The sequence below is a fragment of the Mauremys reevesii genome, linkage group 4 (genome assembly GCF_016161935.1).
Source record: "Mauremys reevesii isolate NIE-2019 linkage group 4, ASM1616193v1, whole genome shotgun sequence".
NCBI lineage: Eukaryota > Metazoa > Chordata > Testudines > Geoemydidae > Mauremys > Mauremys reevesii.
In genome coordinates this window covers 56,248,144-56,268,526 of record NC_052626.1, presented here as the reverse complement: position 1 = coordinate 56,268,526, position 20,383 = coordinate 56,248,144, and the positions used below count along the sequence as shown (strand labels likewise).

At 40.7% G+C, this 20,383-nt stretch overlaps 1 protein-coding gene across 5 annotated transcripts in view; it reads left to right on the top strand.

Moving 5' to 3' along the window:
• FMN1 (formin 1) overlaps positions 1 to 20,383 on the top strand; it is a 346,645-nt gene that overhangs the window by 322,429 nt on the left and 3,833 nt on the right. For all 5 annotated transcript variants that reach the window (XM_039536556.1, XM_039536557.1, XM_039536558.1 and 2 more), the window contains 2 exons: positions 167 to 316; positions 16,711 to 16,795. In XM_039536556.1, the coding sequence (XP_039392490.1) occupies positions 167 to 316; positions 16,711 to 16,795 (235 nt within the window). The remainder of the gene's footprint in view (positions 1 to 166; positions 317 to 16,710; positions 16,796 to 20,383) is intronic.

Sequence of the window (20,383 nt, the reverse complement as noted above, 5' to 3'; positions counted from 1 at the left end):
TGTTGGAAGGTTAGTCACACTTGGCATGAATTGCTGCTATGGTTTCCAAAGTTAAGGGGAAGTTATGGTAATTATCAGCCTTGGCTACTGAGTCAGGAACCCACCCTCAGGGAAACTAAGCTTCCCCAGTGGATTTTACGTGTTGACAGTTTTTTTTCCCCTGTAGCTTTGAAGAAACAGTGGGATACTTTGGGATAAAGCCAAAGTCTGGTGAGAAGGAGATCACACCAAACTACATTTTCACTGTGTGGTACGAGTTCTGCAGCGACTTCAAGACCATTTGGAAACGAGAGAATAAAAACATTTCCAAAGAAAGGTAAGGTTCTAATAAAGTCATTAACACTATTTCAGATGTCTGGGAAACTGTTCCTTCTCAACCAAACAAATTATACTCCCATATTTCACAGGCGTCATTGTTTTCTTTCAGATCAAATGGGCATCAAGGAAAGATTATTTCCTCAGGGTACGCAGGAAAATTCACCAAAGGCATGCTGTCCCCACACAAAGATAAACACATATAATCTGATAAATTACACTTTCTTAACCCCTTCCAATTACTAGCTAGTAAAATGAAAGGGGAGCTATGCTAATTTGTAACAGATTGCTTCTCTGTGTATTTTCATGTTGAACTAGTCTAAATGAGGCGATATTACTGTCGCAGACAGTATAGACAAATAAAAGTGAATGCTTTTCCAGTTAATATACTGCACTTGCATCAAAGGGAAGCCCCTGAGATTCAAGCCACACTTAGCACAGTGTTGAAGCCCCACATTGAATTTACAGCACTACTTCTGACTGTTGGTATCCTGCTGAGGACATCAAACTGCATGCCGCTAGATCTCACCACAGTCTCCTGATTTTATTAGTTTGAGTAAAAAAATAAAATAAAATAGAAACCCCACAGCTCTGAGCCTGATTTTAAAAAAGAGAGAGAGGGGCTGATCTTTTTTTAAAAAACAGAGGAAAAAATCTGTTGTATGCAAATACTCCACGGTGACCACATATTTTTGCATTGAAAAAGTACTGAATGGGTTGTAGTACACTCAGACTTCAGAAAAAATGTATAACTCATTTTCAGTGCAAAATATAAATCTGGGTGCATGTTCCAAATTCAACTCAGTAAAATAAGAAAACATACTTCTGGAGAACATATTGGTGAGAGTAGTAAATGCACTAGTGCTTAAGTTGTTCATTTTGCTCTAACTCACAGTGAATTGTTGGATTGACTAGTTGGTATTGAACAGGTAAAAGCCAACTTTTAAAGACATGTCAGAAAAATCATAAATTCCCAAATATATTTAAGCCCTATGAATATTTTTCAAATCTGGTGTTAATTACCGATAATACAGTTTGTAAAAACTTAAATAGCAGAACATTCTGGATCATTCATTTAGCAGCATAAAAAAATAAATTAAAATTCTTACATCATGTAACATGTACAAGGGTATCTTTTATATTTGCTTGTGGCTAATTTGACAGGTTATACATCTGAAACTATATAAAATCAATTGGCATTTAGCAGACTGCCATAGACTTCCACAATACAGTAGCTGGATGTATTTTCTGTCCTTTTAGTATCATTCCGTTGCTAGTCATGGGGAATATAAATTAATGTACAAAAAAAAATCGAGGTCACACATCCTTTCCTTTTTAATTTATATAGTACCAGGATTCTGACTGCATACCAATGGCCCTTCAAAGAAACTGGTTTAAATACCCATGTAAAGGCATAAACATTGCATTAGACATCTTAATAGAACGTTTCAACTATCTTTAATATATTATTCAAGCTATTTTTGTTTGTAAGTAAAACTATCCACCATCATTTTGCCTGTTTCATTGCTAAGATACTGTCAAAATGTTAGCACACTGTCATTCTATTTACAAATAAAAAGGTAGTATAGATGTCTGATCCATTCTGCTAATGGGTCTGATGTGATGTTTATTCCTTTTCATGAATATAAAGCAGTAGCCAGTATAACACAAAGCACAGGTTTTAAATTCATAAACACTTCAGAGTCACATAGATAATATTTTTTAGTTTGTTTCAAATTATTTTATTAGAATATTATTAACCTTCAAAAGGTTTGTTTGGGTTTTGTTTTTGTTTTTTAATTTAAAACCTGGGTGATTCATCAAGACAATGTGCTGCTGAAATGAAGAGCCTCATGAAATAACTAAATTAGAATGATGGAAAAACTGTTTTCATCATCTTGTAAAGTCATGACCCTTTAAAGGTTCTGTTTTACAAAGTGTGAGACTGACACTTCACCAACCGCTGTCCAGGAATAAAAAGTTGAAAGAAATTTAAGTAGCAATCACTGTACATTGTGAAGTAGACTTTTTTAGTTTTCTTTTTATTGCAATGGTAGACTTTAATAACCTTAGTATGATAGGAATGGACAGCTGTCTTCTGTAGCTGGGTAAAGCTAATTAATTCAATGCACAATTTGTTTTGCATTTCTACATGTTTATAATTAAAATGTAAAAAAGATACATATTTATCAGTAACAAATTCTTCTTGTGTCTCGGGATGAAATATTGTAGAAGCAGAATAACTAGCTTTAGTCAATATTTTAAAATTTGGGGGTCATCAATTAGACACTTAAATATTTATTTAGGCACCTAAATAACTGACACCTAAACAATCTTTGGAGGTAAATTCAATGTGAGCTGCAGATCTTTGGCTTATCCTTTCTTAGAATTAGTCCAGTTATGGAGGTGCATAAATGTGGATTTCATTGTCTAGCTTTTGGAACCCAAATGTGAAGACTTTGCCCTGAGTTTTTTTCTGTCACCATCTAAAAATTTGATTGATTATAATTAGTATAATTAGCAGCTAAAGATTTCTGAAAGTACAGAAAAAGAGCTTAATAGTACCCTTAACTAAAGGATAGACTCAGCTGCAAGATCTTGTTTTGTCTAAAAACTACTTGACTTCTAAATGTAACAAAACTGTAGAAATCTAATTAGATTTCTATCCAGTGTTTTTTAGAAGCGGAAACACTTTAACCATGCTGCCCTACACTTAACTGACCATGAAAATAAGTTAGCTGCTTGCAAAATATAGTTGAATTATTGTGTCTTTCCTGGACAAACTCTGCACATCATTTAGGAATCCGAAACAGAGTTATAGATGTAGATATTAAAACTACATGTGTATAATAAATAAATGACTGTAGAGATATGTAGAATTTTTTCAAAATAAATTCCCTATATAGGAGTACTTTCCCTTTCAGACATACACACTAACACTGGAAGAAATGGTAACTATAATACCGTAAAATTTGCTTTGAAGATCACCTCTTTGTAAAGAGAATCTGTCTAGAATGGCCACTTCCCCTTCATCCGCTAGATATATTTTCATGTAAATGCACCATAACACCAACCACATGTTGGGGACATTGAAGACTGCATTTTCCACAAGTCCAATTATTTTATTGGAAGCTTTTTAATATGTACATCTGTATGTACATCTGTATGTCCAAACTATGAAGTTTCTTCATACACATCTTTCTTCTTTTTTCAAAAATTTCTCATGCTAATTAAATTGAAGAATACATTTTAAGTTACAAAGCAAACAACATTTTGTGATAACAAGCCAATATCTCTCCAGATCTAATTTATATTTAATTCCATCTTCATTCTTTTGATAGGACTATTGCTTTTTTATTGGCAGTCGGTGTGCAAAAGAAGTCAGAAGATATTACCTTTAAATACCTTTAAAGGGCTATGCTAGTAAATATTTAATTTAATTTACAAAAAGTAGTAAACTGCCTACGGCATCAGATAAACATTATTTTTATAAGTAATTCACATTGAGCAGTTGCATCAGACACACATTGTGGTTAAGGGTGTCCAAGTACAGCATGATAAGAATTGTGTAGTAAATGCTAATACAGCATTTCTCTATAAATATGAAAATATTTAATAATGAAAGAACTCATTGCTGTTGATGTGCTCCCAGTATTTGTGATCAGTTGTATTCACATGACCAGGATAGTTTTAGAGCTGAGTTAGGCTACCTATTTCAACTTGTTTTTATATGAGTCTTCATAGCTCAGTAGCAGATACCGGAGGAGAAAGAGAGACCCTAGATTTGTCTCAAAGGCTGGAGAAGGCATGATTGTTATTTAATGACCATTGTCTTACTCTCAATGCTATACAAAACATAGAAGAAAGTGTGATCCCTGGCCTTAATTCAAATGTCTCTTTCTTACATCCTGAATTTCATTCCTGCCACTGAGCACTTTGATGGTCCCAATTAAATCTTGCTACGTAGTAATGTCATTGTCAAATTCACTGCTTTCTTAGTCCCATTTCAAACAGTACTACATCAACACACACTAGGGAACTTTTAGTACACGTGAGCAGGTTCCTTACAGATAATTAGTATGTGACATGCTGGTGTGCACTAGAATGTACACTCCAGCTGATGTGCACTAATGCACAGTGTAGACAAGCCAATAGTCACAGAGATGAACCATTCTGGATTAATCCCCAAGAAAAGCAGATAGCTCTGAATGTGACAATTCAGGTAGCTAGTAATAAGTAGCAAAGGGCCTTAAGTCAGAAAGGGAGGAGGAGGAGGAAGGCTTTGAGTTCCAGGCAGACTCCAGTCAATTTCTGTCTCTGCTAGAAGATGCTGTTGGCTTTCAATGTGCACCTAAATCTTCCAGCCAACTTTGGTGTTATGTTTACCAAGTACAGAGTGATTTACTTTGACTGCTTGACTGATCATGCCTATGGTAATACACTCCTTGCTTGTAATATTATGTGATCCATAGGAGAAAGACTATAAATAGAAAAAGATCTTATTGGTGCAAAAACTCTTACAGTATGTAATTAGTAGTTTTTAATATTTTTAGTATTCAAATTAACCTAAAACATGATACTCATTTGTGTGTAATTAACTTATTGTGATTTCTCAGAAATAATTGCCAGAGTAGAACTGTTAAATCTTATTCTCATTCTCACTACTACAGTGAGCGGGGATGGGAGAAAGCATCTTTGCTTTTCTGTGGGAGGTTGGCCTGAGAGCAGAGTGGTGACTTTGTGTTTTTGAGGTGCAGTCTTGATTTTTGAGGAGTTTGTTCCAGGTGTTCAGCTTGACCCCATACTTGCTGATATCTCTTAACAAGAGAAAGGTGTTAACCTAGTTTGGCTAGGTTTAAAAGCCAGTCATCAGCAAACATAGGAGCAGAGGTGAAAGTAAGCTGGTACAGCGTACTGGCAAGAGCCAGTACACTGTGCTGGACCGCACTGGCTTCCACGGCAGGGATTTAAAGGGCTCTGGAGCCAGCCTTTTAAATCTCCGCCCACGGCTCTGGCGGCTGGGCTGAGGCCGGGATTTAAAGGGCTCAGAGCTCCTGTGGCCGCTGGCAGCCCAGAGCCCTTTAAATCCCGCCTGCAGCTCCCGCAGCCGGGCTGGGGCCGGGATTTAAAGGTCTCAGAACTCCCCGCCGCTGCATACACAGGAGGTCAGACTGGATGATTTGGTGGTCTCTTCTGGCATTAAACTGTCCAAGTCTATGACCCGTTATGGTTTTCAGTTTCACTAAAAACACTAGTCCTTGTCCTAGCTGAGCATTAGCAAGTTTCACCCATGAAACGAGCACAATGGTAGTGTACATGTTTTATTTTTTAAAATATTCTCTTACTGCAAAAAGAGTGCTATTAAAATCCTTTACATGTTTCTCAAAAGTCAATTTTTTTAAAACAATGACATTTAATATGATGATGGGGATCTTACTTCTATATAGAGCCAAAAGCATTTAACATTTTAACTGACTATCCAAACTATTTCTCCTGGACACCCTATCTAATCTGTGACACCCACACAGCACCAGTGGAATGGAACAGGAAAGTTGCTAATTAGCACTGAGCTGTACTACATATTCATTTAGAACAAGAGCCAGATGAGACTTCCATGAGAATTTAAGTAGGCTGAAGTTAATTATTCAAGTTGTAATTTTCCCGGGAAGCACACCAAGTGTAACACCAGACAAAAAAAGCCCTGGAATTCTTGTGTTCAGGGCCAAGTGATCAGGACTTCAGGTTTACATCTCATCCAAAGAATCCCAAAGCTAGACTCTGCTTAGCTTGTGCGAATTATTGGAATCACCCTGCAAGGTGATATGGCTTTAAGCTGTATGGTGTTAATAGTTATTACAGGTTTGTAAAAAATGAATGATATCTTATGATACTTTTATACTATCATGGTGTTCCAAATAAAATGTGGATATCTTATTTATCAGCTTCTGATGGGAAAATAGTTAATATTATTTTCAATATTATGTGCAGTTTGTAGGCAAGTCATTTCAATGTCATTCACCATGTGTTCATCCCACCGAGAGCGCAATCAGACTTTGATCCTGATTAGAGTGTCTAAACATTACTGAAATACTGCTGTGTTAATAATCTGATTGGCATTTTATTAGACCTTTCACATAGTCAGTGTGTTAATGACAGCATAACACATTGTCTCATAAATGCCACATATAGTTTCACAATATTACTGGAATCTGGCCTCCTTAAAGTGTTTAGAAGACTGTACATTGCAAATCACCTTTAAACTAAATATTACTATTTCCTCATGAGTCCTTAGGGCTCTTCCTTATTGGTTTGAACAGTACGAATAACCAGTGTCACTGCCATGTGTTCTACTGTAAAAAAGGAAGTGTCAGTGACCCTCTTCTCATTACTGGGGTAACCATCTCCCTTCCTCCCCCCCTACCCCACATAAACTTCAGAGACACGTTCTCTTACTTCTGATCTCTTCCATGTTCTTCATACATTATCCAAAACAATGGATGGCGATCAGGGTGAGGTTCCACTTGTTGCTGTCTTTGTGACTGTGGTGATTGTTGTTTGTATTATGGTAGAACCCATTATGCTAGGCACAACACTGACACACACACATGATGGTCTCTGCCCCAAATATCTTATTTAAGTATATGATGGGAGGCAACACATGGAGACAAAAAATGGGATTATGCTTAGTCTAATAAGCGGCAGCTGAGGTACACCAGTAGTTGAACCATTATCAAGTGTTTTATAGGCATCACAACCTAAGTGGGTTTTAAGGAGAGATCTGAAAGATGATAATTAGATTGCTTTGGCGATTTTTTTCAAGACATTCTTGAAAAAACATTCCTCCCAGACAGAAGGGGCAGCCTAGAAAACAGGTGAAGATGCTTGTGGGGAAATTTGACCAAAGAACATTAAAGGCTGGCATCATTCGCAGAGTGGAGTCAGAGTCTGACTGCTCTATATACATCCCTTCACTCTCAAAGCTCTATATGGTAGTTTGTGCATGAGTGAAGGGGGAAAGGGGAGCCAAGTTTGGCTAGGTTTAAAGAATGTTGTGATGTGGTCAAAGTGATGAGTTTTGCTTTTTTGCAGCCGCATTTTGAATGGATTTAAGGGTGTCAAAATGGCATTTGTTAAGCCCAGAAAGGAGTCCGTTGCCATAGTCAAGATATAAGCTAATGAGGGTTTGTACCAAAGTTTTAGCAGGATGAATAGAGAGGATGGATCTTACAGATGTTTTGCAGGAAGAGCTGTCAGAGTGGATATGGTTTAGACAGATGGACAAGAGAAAGAGGATACACAGATTACAGGCCTGAGTGGCAGGGAGGATAGTGTTGGTGTCCACAGAGTATGAGAAAATGGTGTGTGCCTTCCTTGCAAGGTCCTCTGTCAGAATTCCTGCTCCGGAAAGAAAAAATATATATATACTCTCTGTTGCTCTTCTGGACCTGCTGTTTCCCAGGACATAAAATTAGATTGTCTCCTCTTGGCTACAGAGTGCAGTCTGTGGGGTTGTCATATTTAACCTATATTCAGATGAAACAGCAACAGAGGATGTGGAAGTAACAGCATGCCTTCCAGCAGTAGATCCTTAAAGAAATTTTAAAAAACAGGCTATCTGCATCAGCAATTTTAGGATTGGAGACAAATACTTTTTGACTATAGTCTTATTGGTTTAATAAAATATATTGTGTACATGTTTAAAATTCAGCTTACAGTATATAAAATCTAGATAAATGTTGCAAATGTGTCAATTTTCATTATATAAATCCCATGATATACTGTGAAACGGTCGGTTTTGTAAAATGTAACTAGATGTAATAGACAGTGTAACCTCTACATTACTTTAACTATGTGTGCACTAAATTCTATGAACTGTTGAACAGAAATAGTGTCATCTCCTGACTAGTATCAGAGGGGTAGCCGTGTTAGTCTGGATCTGTAAAAGCAGCAAAGAGTCCTGAGGCACCTTATAGACTAACAGACGTATTGGAGCATGAGCTTTCATGGGTGAATACCTACTTCGTCGGATGCATGGCTCCTGAATAGTAGCAGTTGTGGAAAGAAGGGAACGCACAGTCCTGTTGATTCACAGTAAGGGTTGTGGAGGGGGAGCAATGGATTCTACTCAGAAATTCATGAAGTCCTGAGAGTCCTGAAGAGACTGTGGCTTTGCTCCACCCCACCAAGCCTTTGAATGCCGGCAGAGCCCCGACAGCATGGTGCAGGTGTAGAGAGAATTGCATGAGCTCAAGAAAGTGGAAAACATGCTGTGTTGGCTTCCATCATATCTTTGGGTTTTAGAGCACTGGTGCCCTATCTCCTCCTCTGAGCTGAGTCACAGAGGAGAGCATAGGGGTAAGTGGTGATAATAGCAACCTTGCTCCCAGCCCTTGTTTGCTCCTGTGGAGATGGAAGTTATTTTTGTGAGCTTATGGAGAAAACATTTTAAATGTGTAAAATACTGTGTTTAGTTTTGTATTCCCTACAATTACTGAGTAACAAATTACATTTTTAATGAAAAATAATGGCCAAATGTTTACAGCAATGGCCTCTGATTTTGGTGCTTCAATTATTTGGGCACCTTGGTCTGATTTTCAGAGATGCTGAACACCCAGAACTCCCAACTAGGAGTGCAGGTGTGACTATTTCACATTACTTGGGGTAACTTAAGAGTTTCAGGTAAAATAATGGAATCATGATTTATTGGTTTAAAATATGTAGCTCCATTTTTGTCACTTTCATCAGTTTTGTTTTTCAAAGTAATGTGCCAGAGTTTAAAGGATCCTTTAATATTAGTTTTATATTAATGTATGTTATTAAATATAATATACATTTATAAATATAATATTATTCCTCCTGTATTCATCAGGATAATTTGATTTCTCTTGCTCAGTAATGACTGATGATAGTTCTTCCTATGAACAGATTCACATTACAGCTGGTCAGATTTTGTGATTTTAACCAACTGGCATTCCTTAAACTTTCCTCTTTTCTTAAAACACACAGAAGTATGTTTAATGTCTAGACATGAGCTGTGTCAATCATTGATTAATTCTGCCCAAACATATAATATCTAAGAAAAGATATTAAACCCTTCATCGTGAAATGTGGTTTTTATAATTCAATGTTCCAATGTGAAGACCCAACAAAAACAAATCTTTTGCTGTGTTTTCCACATAGTACTGATTTTTTACTTGCAGATATATGGTTGTGATTGGGTGAAAAATTCCTGTTAAAATGGCAAAAATAGGAGGGGATAAAAAATAAACTGCCAATTAGTGGAAGAAGCACATTAAAATTAATTTCACCATTGTTGCTGATTTAAACAGACAGATCTGCTTGGCCTGATGGTGTGTTCTTAAATTACAGGTGCAATTGTCATAGAATGGTCTGGTATGTTGTGGGGTGGGGGGGGAGTTCTACTTCCTGTGAAAGCACTGAAAGGACTGCCATGGACTTCAGTGAGAGTTGGAGAGGAAGGGAAAATACTGAAATCGAAAAACAGTGAAAAACTCTCATAACTCAGTCCTCTGTGAAGAAGCTTAACTTTCAGACTATTTTACAATTATTAATGCTTAGTCTTCTGTCCCCCTTGGGTGTGTCCACACTGCAATGTAAGACCAGGGGTAGTAGAACTCAAGTTAGCAGAGTCTGAGATGGTTAACCTGGGGCTTGAGCATCTATACTCATTTGTAACCCCAGGGTAGGAATTACTGAACCTTGGGTCCCAAGCTGGGGCTTCAGTGTCTGCACTGCATCATATAGGCCCAAGTCCAACCACCCATATCCCAAACTCTTAGTGCCTTCTCAAAACATGGGCCAGTCTAGCCCTCTGTTCATGGTGCAGCATGGGAAGACTTGACTGTCCACCAAACTTCACTGTCCAGAGGACAAAGAAGGTAGGCCCATGTCATTGTGGGATTCTTTTGGTGGACTCCCAGAGCACAAGTTCAGTGGGACTGTGAGTACCCTGCAAATCACTAAGACTTGAACTCTGAGTCCAGCTTGACTCAGGGTCAGACCTTCCATCCCTGTGGGTCCTGGGACCTTGTGGCTGAGCCCTGGGTTAGCACAATTTGTAGATGAAATGGGGAGAGGGGGATAGGCTTGAACCTGTGTTCAAACCTTGGGATTGCATTGCAATGTAGACATATCCCTTAAGTCACAGTCCCCAGACTGTTTATGAAAGGTAAATTATCACTTGTATTGACATATCATAACAGCAAGAATCCACCTGCAAATCAGAAATACTAAACAAGAAATGCTGCATCCAATTTAACAAAAATGTACAGTGCTGCCCTTGCAAGGTAGCCAAACCTTTCTTCCTTTTTTGTTGGGGACTTCCTGCTTGGGATGGATTGGCAGATCAATACCCCCACATCGCCTCACACCATGTTTAGAGATAGGTGCCACTGTGTTCTCTTTTTTCTGTCAATTTTATCCCTAAGCTTGCATTTTCTTTTTTCCCCTGTATTATCTTTTCCCTTTTCTATTTGAAGTTTATCCATCTCCCTTTTCTTCCTTATTTTTTTGTTTTTATATGTATGTTTGCTGACTCTTCTACTTCCCTAACTCCTCCTTCTCTCTCCTGCTTTCCCTCTTAGTTCTAGTTTCATTTCCATTCCCCCACTCATCAGAAGGTTGCTGAGGTTAGGGTGTGTCCATTTCTGCCACTTAAGGCTTATAGGAGCAAAGCAAGGAATCTTTGGGCTGCTGCCTGAGCCTGCAGCCTTATCTCTCTCTCTCAGAGTACCTACATGGTCCACCATCATCCTGCTGTCTGAGCCCTTCTATATGAGCTGCTCCTGTTCATGTGAGCTGCTTGCAGCCAGCTACTTTAGGTGCCACATCCACAGCTGGGAGGGAAGGAGTCACCTACCACTTCACCCAGAGACATAGTCCATTTTCACTGAGTTTGTGGTGGAACCAGTTCCTGAAGTGTTCCCCACGCACACTGATATCCTGAATTAGTCTCCTGGAAGGTGTGAGGTCCTGTTCCCCTGTATGCAGCTTGTGAAGTGCTGTTTTAGGGATTGATTCTGCTCAATTACTATACTAAGGGCAAGATCAGACCCTTGAAGAGGAGGCTTAAGTCAGACCCAAATCTTTAAGTGAGCTTTCTCTTTTAAATCTATAAACTGTTAAATCCCCATATAACAGGTTGTGCTCACCTCCTGCTGATTGCTCCAGGAATTAGCTCTGTCCATCAGGGCACCTCTTGTGGTGTCTCACTCTCTGTCGCTGCTTCTCCACCACCTCCGCTGTCTGTGGGGACCGGAGCCTCCTCTTCAGAGTACGGCCCTTCAGCTGTGCTCCAACTCCATTGTATCCCGCCTTCTGGGGGAACTGGCAGTCCTTCACCCGGCCTCTCGCTCAGGGGCAAACTGCAGTCCTTTGCCTGGCCACTTCCTTTGGCAACCAGTGGGGCCCAGGCCTGCCCGCTACTCTGGGTCCTGACCCCAGGGACCCTATAGCTGGCAGCTGCTCACTGCCTCTCCTTCCCCTCTGCCGATGCCTGCTTTCCCTGAGCCACTTCCCCATAGCCCCAGCACCTACTCAGCCCCTATATCAAGACCACAGTCTGGATGGGAGCCAGCCAGGCTGGAGCTCCACTTGCTCCCCTGACCCTGCCCAGCACTGCTCTGTCCCAGGTACGTCTCTCTACAGGCAGCCAGTCCTTCTCCCTCAAGCTCCAGAGAGAGACATAGCTCCTCGCTGCCCTGCAGCTCTTCTTATAGGGTCCAGCCTGGCCATGATTGGCCGCTTCTAAGCCTTCCTCTCATTGACTGGGTTCTGCGCAGCCACTCCAAGGGCTGCTATTAACCCTTTGTCAGCCAGTGAGGGGCAGCTGCCCCGTCACACCCCGTTATCACATCTAGCTGGTTATTTTAGTTCATTCATGATTTTCCTACTGCTTAGGGAGTTCTTTGGCTGTCAGATCCTGCCCCGCCCCCCATCTCCAGGTTGATGACTCATTTAACACTTGACTAACAAATGAGCTCAATAACAAGACAAAGTGGACACCTATTCATTTTATTTATTTATTTGGTAAGCCTCACAGCCTGTTTATTCTCCAGTGACTCTCAAGCAGGCTGAGACCATTATATTATTAGCCTTTTCAAAATCACATTTAGTAATGTTTTCTAGAAGTCCTCTTCAGCTGTTTTGCTGGCCGTCCTATTGAACAAAAGGGTTATAGACTGCTCCCCTACTCTCAGGAATGCCTTTTCGTTTAATCTGATTTCTGTAAAATGTACAATATTAAACTGACCATATTCATTAATTCTTAATATAACTGCAGTTACTCTCAGAAAAGTAAAAAGGGATATTTAGTGGGATTTATTTGTTTAACTTCCAGTTTGTCATTCTGTTGCCTTTTGTTTTATTGTAAACCAAGAACAAGTAATTGCCAAACAGTTAAAAAAAGCAAGGAAGTTTACTTTTATAGGAAGGGGTAGAGCAATTTAAGTCTATATAAATTCTCATAAACTGCATTTAACTTCTTAAAGGACTTACTTTATGACACATTAAATAGTTTATTTTAAAGTGATTAAAAATAATAGTATGTGGTGTGATATCCTTGCAAATCAGTTATTTACATAGTATCTCCACCTAAGACAATGTCAGACAATAATTAAGAGTTTATTCCTGTCTATGCAAATGAACTTTACCTGTAGTTTTACTTTTTCTGAATCATACTAATCTCTAAGCCAAATCACACAAGCCATGTACTTCACTTACTATTTATTTGTAGCATTATAGCTGGAAATAATTTCAGATTCTATTTTGTGATCATTACATTCATTGTACGAGTAGCAACAACATTTCTGTTTACACCAAGTGAAGAGGGCAGAAAATAGACACAATAAGCAGAGAAAGGGTGGTGCTGCATATTTTATTTATAATATCCATGCAGCTGTAAGCATAACTGGCTAATTAAGCTTGCCTAGTAATCAGTCTGAATTGTGCTTATAGCCATGTATTATGTGTGTGTGTGTTTGGGTATTCTATTTTAAAAAAATAGTTGCAGTGGTACATACATGCTACTTTAGAGGTTCATATAGCTCCAAAGTGTATTATAAATATTTGTAATTTTTGCTGGAAAGCTACCATAACTTTTAATAGGCAAAGGTATTTTCCCATTTTCAGGTTTATTTTATTTTTTAAAAAGTGGAATATACAAGTGGGACGAGGGATTAGACAATAGCTGCCTTCAGCTAACTCTCTTTTGCATTAAGTTAGTTTTCACTTCATTTTATTTTAGCCATTTCTAGGCTAGTATTTCAACACACAGTGGCTAGTAGCAGTATCATTTCCAAGAGTAGGCAGGGGCTACTATTATTTATAAAGCCTCTTCACAGTGTGGTTACTTTACTGACCTAATTACTGAACTAACCACTTTCTTATAACTAGGGCAATTCAATTTAAAAAATAATGAATAGTTAAGTCTGTCTTAAATTATATACTTGTGGTGCTGAGACTCCATGATAATCCTTACCTGTTGCACATTCACGAACCTTTAGTGCACACCAGCAGGATCTACAAAGACCAATGAATGCACAACACATTAGTGCACTTTAGAAATCATGGCCCCATAGTGCACATTACCACATCATGTGGACAAGCCCTTTGTTTATTAAAAGTGATATGGTAAGCAACATATTATTCTGTTTCAACTAGAAAAGCTTTTCAGTTCTGCACTAATATCTGACAGGTAAGCATTAGCAGGTATAGTAGAACCTCAGTTACGAAAAGCCTCGGGAATGGAGGTTGTTCGTAACTCTGAAATGTTCATAACATAGAACAAACCGCTATAGTTGTTCTTTCAAAAGTTTACAACTGAATGTTGACATACTACAGCTTTGAAACATTACTATGCAGAAGAAAAATGCCACTTTTAACCATCTTAATTTAACTAGGGCAGGAGGAAGGGAGAGATAGCTCAGTGGTTTGAGTATTAGCCTGCTAAACCCAGGGTTGTGAGTTCAATCCTTGAGGGGGCCACTTAGGGATCTGGGGCAAAAATTGGTCCTGCTAGAGAAGGCAGGGGGCTGGACTCAATAACCTTTTGAGGTCCCTTCCAGTTCTAGGAGATTGGTATATCTCCACTTATTACCTTTTACCTTTAATTGAAACAAGCACAGAAACAGTTCCCTTTCATTGTCAAGCCTTTTTTTTAATGTTCCCTTTTTTAGTAGTTTACATTTAGCACAGTTCAGCACTGCATTTTCTTTTTCTTTTCTTTTTTTTTGTCTCTGCTGCTGTCTGATTGAGTACTTCCCGTTCCAGATGAGGTAAGTTACTAACTGGTCAGTTAGTAAGCCTGGTGTTCATAACTCTGAGGTTCTACTGTAGTCTCAGCACCTTGAGTATATCATCTAAGATGACCTTACCTATTCATAATTTTTTAACTGGAGTTTATCATCTCCAAGATTCTCTGTGGTTAAGATGTTCACTCAGTTTATTTTGTAGTTGTTTGGAAAAAGCTCATAGTGCTAGTACAACAACCATAACCGCAGGGAGGGAGAGAAACTTAGGACTTACCAAATAGGTGGTCCAAAATGACGGCGTTCATAGAATCCTGACCATCCCAGTTTGGTCCTACTGAATCTAAACATAGTAACTGCCTTTAAAAACTGAGGGGCACTTCTTTGCCATTATAACCTTTGCAATTATGAGGTGTCATCGTGTCATTAAAAAGCAAACCTTATTTGCTATCTGAGAGTTGTGAAGAGGTGACATAGGTAGCATGTTAAAAGTTCAATAACTTGTAGACATCTGGGCGTGCTAATAAAATAAGTATTATAATTTATAAGAACAGAAGGTATAACTAAAACTGTAAACAAACTTGATATTGTGTAAACTAAATCTCAGATCAATCTAACTTAAGGTGTTTCTATAGTATCTATCAACATAGAATGTAAGTGGTGTTGGAAGTAAGGCTTCTTAAAAGTAACTGGTCACTGTTCCCTCATGCTCTTAGGCATTTGTAAGGAAATAAAGAGGTTTCAAATGCTAACAATTGTCCAACAGAAGCTTCCAAAATACATAGTTCAAACAAGGAATGTTAAGTTTTAAAAATGAATTGAACACTGATAAACACTGCAACATATTTATGAATATGCATATTCATGCATATTTATACAACATATTTATGAATCCCAGTTGCTGGTGGAGGAATGCGGTACACAGTGGTACAAGAGGGAAGGAAGTCCGTGTCAGTAATTGCAGAATTAATCCACGTTACTTGTTGCTTTACATGGAAAAATTTTCCAAAATGTAATGTATCAAAGGCAGTTTGAACTGGATTTGGTATTTTAAATACTTTATTGGCTGGGCACAGAAACAGGAAAAATTAAGTAAAAGGAGAAGGTAAAATTTCTCAGTATGACAATGCCAAGAACTATAAAGTTTATAAGAAAAAACTGTTTCGGTGTACGGTAGTGGAAATTGGGTTTTCTTTTTGTAATTAAAATTTACTTGCAATTTCCTTTCCTCTTGGATGTTCCAGACTGAAGTATAAACCAAGTGTCTACACCCTCAGAGCGTTAGTGATATGGAAAGTTGGAAGGGTGCAATCTCTAGGATGGGGTGTGTATGGGGAGGTTAATAGAAAAAAAGTGCAGTTTTGTGTAGAGAAAACTGTCTGATTTCACAGGATAACATTACATTTCAAATTTCATAGGCACATGTTTTAATGGCCAATATCAGACAAATGGTGCTTTGAAAGGTGCTGGCAATGTTTCTAAATTACCTAAAAAGAGAACCCCAAGAATTTCCACTCACTTTTTTACCTTGTTTGTAGCATCGGTTTGTTAATGCCACTGATTCCCCTCCCTCAACCCCACCCTCCAGATCACTTTTCTGCTAAGTTGTTAGGTTTTTTTTTTCCTCTCCCTGACTTCTGAATGGCTTAGTTCCCCTTCTATGCCACCACAGCTGATTCAAGGAGCCTGGCCCTGCACAATGCTCAAAACAACAGGAGGATTTTGAAAACAGAGGATTCTGTCCCTCTCCTGGGCGGGGGGAATCCTTCATGATTTCAGTGGGGCTCCACATGGGTGTGTGGGCTTGCCTGTGTGCATTGCATAGCAGAGCCTAAGTCCTTCCATTTTTTTATTTTCCTCTCTAGTTGAGAATTCATTCATATCTGCTGCGATAATATTGTAGTAGGTGCAACTGAACACATTTTAATTAATAACACTAGCTCATTATTTACACTTGATGTTGCTGTTCGTCTTTGCCTTGTATTCCTTTAGTCTCATCATTCATTGAGCAATGCTTTTAAAGAAACCAGAGATGGTGGTTGATGCATGTGTAAGTATACCAGTTGGCTGTAAAACAGTTTTGTTTTCTTGTATCTAATAGTATATTTTGTGCTGTATTTTGTTTCAGACTGAAAGAGGCTCAGAAATTCGTAAGCAAGTTAACTGAAGAGAAAAAGGTTGAAACAAAGAAAATCAATCCCACGGCTAGTCTGGTATGATATATTCTTCAGCATAATACATTGAGAAACTGTGCTTTGTCTTTCTCATTGAAGTGTCACTAGTAGCGTGCATGTTTAGTCAGCTGGAAAGCAGCAAACTGATACTGGTCCAGGGGAAAAATCTTAAGGCCTCGCCTATAGTGGTGTAATGTTAATGCCACTGATTCCCCTCCCTCAACCCCACCCCCCCTTAAAGATGAGAGTCAGTTCACTTTTCTGCTAAGTTGTTAGGTTTTCTTTTTCCTCCCCCTGACTTCTGAATGGCTTAGTTCCTCTTCTCTCCCACCACAGCTGATTCAAGGAACCTGAAATGGGTTTTTAAACCAGAGGTGGGCAAACTACGGCCCACAGGCCACAGCCGGCCCACACAACCCTCCTTCCCAGCCCCTGAGCTCCAGGTCCAGGAGGCTGGCCCCCGGCCCCTCCCCTGCTGTTCCTCCTCCCACACAGCCTCAGCTCGCTCTGCCACTGGTGAAATGCTCTGGGCGGCCGGGCAACGCAGCTGCAGAGCCAGGGCCTGACCCAGTGCTCTGTGCTGTGCGGTGGTGTGCCTGGCTCCAGACAGGCGGCGTGGCTGTAGTGCCACCAGCCACCCGTGCTCCAGGCAGCGCGGTAAGGGGGCAGGAAACAGGTGGGGTTGGATACAGGGCAGGGGAGTTCGAGGTGGTGGTCAGGGACGGGGGTATGGATAGGGGTCAGGGCGGTCAGAGGGCAGGGGACGGGGGTGTTGAATGGAGGCAGTCAGGAAGTAGGGGGGTTGGATGGAGCAGTGGGGGGCAGTCAGGGGCAGGGGTTCTGGGGGTGGTCAGGGAGAAGGGGCAGTTGGATGGGGCAGGGCCCGGGGGCAGTCAGGAATGAGAGGAGACGTTGGATGGGGCGGTGGGGACAGTCAGGGGTGGGGTTCCGGGGCGGTTAGGGGACAGGGAGCAGGGGTGTTTGGATGGGGCAGGGGTCCTGGGGAGGGGGAAGTCAGGAATGAGAGGAGGGGTTGGATGGGGCGGTGGGGCACAGTCAGAGGTGGAGGTTCCGGGGGCGGTTAGGGGACAGGGAGCAGGGGTGTTTGGATTGAGCAAGGGGGCCATCAAGGAACAGGGTGGGTTGGGTGGGGCAGGAGTCCTGGGGGGACCATCAGGAGGGTGAGAGGCGGGGGGGTAGGGGCGGGGGTCAAGCCATGCCTGGCTGTTTGAGGAGGCACAGCCTCTCCTAACCGGCCCTCCATACAATTTCTGAAACCCAATGTGGCCCTCCGGCCAAAAGGTTTGCCTGCTCCTGTTTTAAACTGAGTTGTTACATAGGTCTAAAACTGATCAAGAATATGGGATGTAGTAAGTAGGATGAAATTCAATAAGGACAAATGCAAAGCACTCCACTTACGAAGGAACAATCAGTTGCACACATACAAAATGGGAAATGACTGCCTAGGAAGGAGTACTGCAGAAAGGATAGGAGTACTTGTGGCACCTTAAAGACTAACAAATTTATTTTAGCATGAGCTTTCGTGAGCTACAGCTCACTTCTTCGGATGCATAGAATGGAACATACAGACAGGAGATATTTATACATACAGAGAACATGAAAAGGTGGAAGTATGCATAACAACAGGAAAAGTCTAATCAATTGAGATGAGCTATCATCAGCAGGAGGGAAAAAAACTTTTTGAAGTGATAATTAAGATGGCCCATAGAAGGTGTGAGGAGAACTTAACATAGGGAAATAGATTCAATTAGTGTAATGACCCAACCATTCCCAGACTCTGTTTAGGTCAGTGTTAATTGTATCTAATTTGCATATTAATTCGAGTTCAGCAGTTTCTCTTTGGAGTCTGTTTTTGAAGTTTTTTTGTTGCAAAACTGCCACCTTTAAGTCTGTCACTGAGTGGTTAGAGAGGTTGAAGTGTTCTCCCACTGGTTTTTGAATGTTATGATTCCTGATGTCAGATTTGTGTCCATTTATTCTTTTGCATAGATTCTGTCCGGTTTGGCCAATGTACATGACAGAGGGGCATTGCTGGCACATGATGGCATATATCACGTTGGTAGATGTGCAAGTGAATGAGCCCCTGATGGTGTGTCTGATGTGATTAGGTCCTATGATGGTGTCACTTGAATGGATATGTGGACAGAGCTGGCATCGGGCTTTGTTGCAAGGATAGGTTCCTGGGTTAGTGTTTGTGTTGTATGGTGTGTGGTTGCTGGTGAGTATTTGCTTCAGGTTGGGAGGCTGTCTATAAGCGAGGACTGGCCTGTCTCCCAAGATCTGTGAGAGTGAGGGATCATCTTTAAGGATAGGTTGTAAATCTTTGATGATGCGTTGGAGAGGTTTTAGTTGGGGGCTGTAGGTGATGGCTAGCGGCGTTCTGTTATTTTCTTTTTTAGGCCTGTCCTGTAGTAGGTGGCATCTGGGTTCTCTTCTGGCTCTGTCAATCTGTTTTTTCACTTCAGCAGGTGGGTATTGTAGTTTTAAGAATGCTTGATAGAGATCTTGTAGGTGTTTATCTCTGTCTGAGGGATTGGAGCAAATACGGTTGTATCTTAGAGCTTGGCTGTAGACAATGGATCGTGTGGTGTGTCTGGGATGGAAGCTGGAGGCATGTAGGTAAGTATAGCGGTCAGTGGGTTTCCGGTATAGGGTGGTATTTATGTGACCATCGTTTATTAGCACAGTAGTGTCTAGGAAATGGACCGCTTGTGTGGATTGGTCTAGGCTGAGGTTAATGGTGGGATGGAAATTGTTAAAATCATGGTGGAATTCCTTGAGGGCTTCTTCTCCATGAGTCCAGATGATGAAGATGTCATCAATGTAGCGCAAGTAGAGTAGGGGCGTTAGGGAACGAGAGCTAAGGAAGCGTTGTTTTAAGTCAGCCAACATCTTTATGGCTAAAATAAATTTGTTAGTCTTTAAGGTGCCACAAGTACTCCTGTTCTTTTTGCAGATACAGACTAACACGGCTGCTACTCTGAAACCTGCAGAAAGGATGTGCAGTGGATCACAAGCTAAATATGAGTCAACAGTGCAACACTGTTGCAAAAAAAGCAAACATAATTCTGGGATGTATTAGCAGGAGTGTTATAAGCAAGACATGAGAAGTAATTCCAGGGCCGCCCAGAGTGGGGGGCAAGTGGGGCAATTTGCTCCAGGCCCCCACAAGAATTTTTCGGGGCCTCTGGAGCGGGATCCTTCACTTGCTCCGGGGGCCCCGGAAAACTCTTGCAGGGCCCAGGCCCTCAGAACTTCTTCCGCTCCAGGTCTTCGGCGGCAATTCGGTGGCAGGGGGTCCTTCTGCCCCGGGACCCGCCGCCGAAGTGCCGGGTCTTCAGCGGCAATTCGGCGGTGGGAAGACCCCAGGTCCCCTGAATCCTCTGGGCGGCCCCGAGTAATTCTTCCACTCTACTCCATGCTGATTAGGCCTTCACTGGGCACCACACTTCATGAAAGATGTGGACAAATTGGAGAAAGTCCAGAGAAAGTCCAGAGAAGAGCAACAAAAATTATTAAAGGTCTAGAAAACATGACCGATGAGAGAAGATTGAAAAATTTGGGTTTGTTTAGTCTGGTGAACAGAAAACTGAGGGGAGGACATGA